This window comes from Corvus brachyrhynchos, unplaced genomic scaffold, assembly GCF_000691975.1.
Source record: "Corvus brachyrhynchos isolate BGI_N302 unplaced genomic scaffold, ASM69197v1 scaffold106, whole genome shotgun sequence".
NCBI lineage: Eukaryota > Metazoa > Chordata > Aves > Passeriformes > Corvidae > Corvus > Corvus brachyrhynchos.
The window spans coordinates 1,787,030-1,790,035 of record NW_008238834.1 but is presented as its reverse complement, the minus strand read 5'-3'; the positions used below and the strand labels follow the sequence as shown (position 1 = coordinate 1,790,035).

The 3,006-nt window shown below is 39.1% G+C and overlaps 1 protein-coding gene across 3 annotated transcripts in view; it reads left to right on the top strand.

Annotated features, from left to right (window-relative positions):
* Nucleotides 1-2,726, top strand: part of TTC39C (tetratricopeptide repeat domain 39C) — a 27,239-nt gene extending 24,513 nt beyond the window's left edge. For all 3 annotated transcript variants that reach the window (XM_008636809.2, XM_017738327.1, XM_017738328.1), the window contains 2 exons: nt 744-782; nt 1,414-2,726. In XM_008636809.2, coding sequence (XP_008635031.1) covers nt 744-782; nt 1,414-1,503 — 129 coding nt within the window. In that variant the 3' untranslated portion in view covers nt 1,504-2,726. The remainder of the gene's footprint in view (nt 1-743; nt 783-1,413) is intronic.
* The last annotated feature ends 280 nt before the right edge of the window (nt 2,727-3,006 follow it).

The following is a 3,006-nucleotide window of genomic DNA, read 5'->3' as shown; positions in this document are numbered from 1 at the left end:
CTCATTAACAGAAGATAGTCTGGAGGGAGTTATCTCTGAGTCAGGCGGCAGGACAATGATGGGCAATTAACAGAAAGATAGTCTGGGGGGAGGAGGCAAGGAAACACTGCCCCACCTGACTTCAACAGCTCATGAGGATGGTAATAGAATACACTGCAACCCAGGACAAGAACCTAATTTTTCTGTCTCTTATCAGGAAGTGGATTATTTATTTGCACGGCTTAAAATAAAAATGTACTATATGATAAGAAATAAAACAGGAGCTTTTCAGCTCTACCTTAATAGTAAATATTAATCTGCAAATATATTTTTTCCTTAGAGTTTGAAATGGAGATTTCTGAAACAACATTCAATGTGTAATATCCACTATCTTGTTTTGTAAATAAATGGCTTCAACTTCGGTTAAGAAACAAAAATTACTCTATTACTCTAATTGCTCTATTACTCTATCAATTAATCATTTATCTATAGCCTTGTTTGTTCCCCTGTGCATTGTTGTAGCTCACCATCATCAACAGCAACTTGAATTTAAAGCTGTAATTTTCTCCTTTTCTGTAGAAGACTAGAAATACATAATAGTTCTTGCCATTAGTGTTTCTGGTTTCCTAATTTGAGAGGGTTTTGTCTGTTCAGTACCTTTTTTGAAGGTAGAGGCACTACTCCAGTCTCACCAGCTCATTTACTTAATATATTTCCTGTAACATTTGTGATGTCTTTCCAATGCAATGTTTGTCTTTTTGTAGACTGTGCAAAGAGGCAAAACCTTACTGCTCCAAGCCAAGGTAAAAACTAAGGCATTTTCTAATGTAACTGTCTGAGATTAAAGGGCATTTGGGAGGTTGTGTTTGGGGGGGTTTGGGGCAGAGGGGTGGGTGTTAAGTGGTGGTGTCCCTCACCTGTAATCTACAACTCCTATCACGTGGATGTGCATTAATGTGTATGATACACATTGATGTGTGCTCCATAGATATGTGCTGTAGGTCAGCCATCACACAGAGCCCACATCACTGACACCTCCTGCAGTGTTAGAACCTTGATAAGTTTTTCAGCCAAGATTTGGCTACAAAAATTTTGAAAATGACAACTCTCCACTCCTTGTCTGTCCCAGCTGGTTTCTGCCTTGGGCATGTTGGGATTTTCTAGAGCTTTTGGATTAGTAGAACCTTTCGGGTTCTCTTCCAGCTACATGGGCTCCAATCTCCTCTCTTCACCAACTTGGAATTTCTGTAATAATTCTTTGCTGTGGGTAATGTGGGGATATTCCAACATGCCGTCTCCAGTTCACCTCTTTTCTTTGGACTCTTTTGCAACGTGATTTCTTAAGCATTACTAGCAAAATTATCTTCGTATCCTGAAGTGAAGGATGCTAATGGGTACGTATTTGGGGTTTTTCCTCGTTTTCTTTTCCCCCAGGAGGAATTCAGTGGCTATGACTTTGAGAACAGATTGCACGTCCGCATACACGCAGCCTTAGCCTCTCTAAGAGAAGTGGTTCCGCAGTGACCGACAGGAAGGCTTGCTATCCTTTCCCACAGTTCCTGCACTTTAAGATGAAGCAGAAGAAAGAGCTGTTGGGAAGACCAGCTTTTCTTCTGAAAACCACTTGTGCCAGAGACACTTTCCTAGTATGGTCAGAGTTGGTATGGCTGAGTAAAAACATTACAATTTTAACTAAAGGTAAATCAACCAGGAAGAAGGTTAAGTGACCTTGTGTTTTTAACTCTTCATTTTTTATTTTGTTCAAACCAAGCTGATCACAATTACTTGTAACTCTGTGGGTGAGCCTAAATAAGCACACAATTTGCTTCAACAACATTGGCAAGGTTGATTTTTACCTTTTAAAACAGATCCGTATCTAAAATTTGCCAGGAGGAGCGCTTCTGGTTTGATTAGAACAATACAGCGTAAGTAATTGATTTAAATACTGAAGTTGGAAATGGTCAGAATACTCCTTTTTCTCCAAGCATTAGCCAATACACGGGAGGAGGAGGAAAACTGTTCAGCTGCAAAAAGCAGATCTTACTAAATTTTAGTGGCTTATGTCAGTTACCTCATGGTGACTAATGGTGAATTTTAAACCTCTCACCCCCTTTTATTCTTTATCCCTTTCTTCCCAACCCAGCTCATATTTCCGATATCAATGTTGTCAATATTTAGCTTCTTTGCTTCTGGTACATCCCAAACAAATACTTTGATATGCAGCTACTGCTTGGGCAGTTCTTATTTCAGCTCTTACATTCTGAATATTATGTTAAGATTTTAAATGTTTTTTATTCAAGCTGCTGGATCATTATAGTAGTGACCTTTAAAGGTATTTTAAAAACCCCCAACCAAACAAAATTCCAACCCACAAGTCTGCTTTGGTAGTTACACCAATATTATGGTGTCTTCAGTCTCTGTATAGTATTTCAAGCCTGTGGTGTTAAGTTATTGAAATACCTCAGAGAGCCTAAAACTTTTGTCATGACCATATGATTTTTAATACTTGGCCATCAGTGTGCTTATCTGTAGCTTTTTTTTACTTTTGTCTGTAATGCTTAGTATTTATGCTTTATATTCAGCTAATACTATATTCTAGGAAGGTAAATATTTTTTAAAGAAGCTTATGAATGGAAATCTGACCAGAAAGTTAGTTGAATTATGTTACTTTGTGTTCCGGTTTGGCCAAATTTAGAAATATATATATCCTCTGAGAGAAGGCACAACCACCCCTCCCCCCACCAGGTTCGGGAAAAAAATAAATTTTCCTCGAAGGAAAGTGAAGAGGATAAAACTATTTATTTAACAAACACACGGGAAAGGAAAATAATGTTAAATGGTAAAATCTTTCGCTGTAGAGGAAAAACCTGGGAAAGTGTTCGAGTCCTCCCTTTGGTCTCCTCGGAGCTGGGGCTTGGCCCAGGGCCAGGCCCTCTGTGCCTGGGGGAAAGTCCTTCCGATGTGCTCCGATGTTACAGCAATCAAGTCCGGTAGAAAAGGGAGAAAATCCGAAATTCCAGAGAAGGA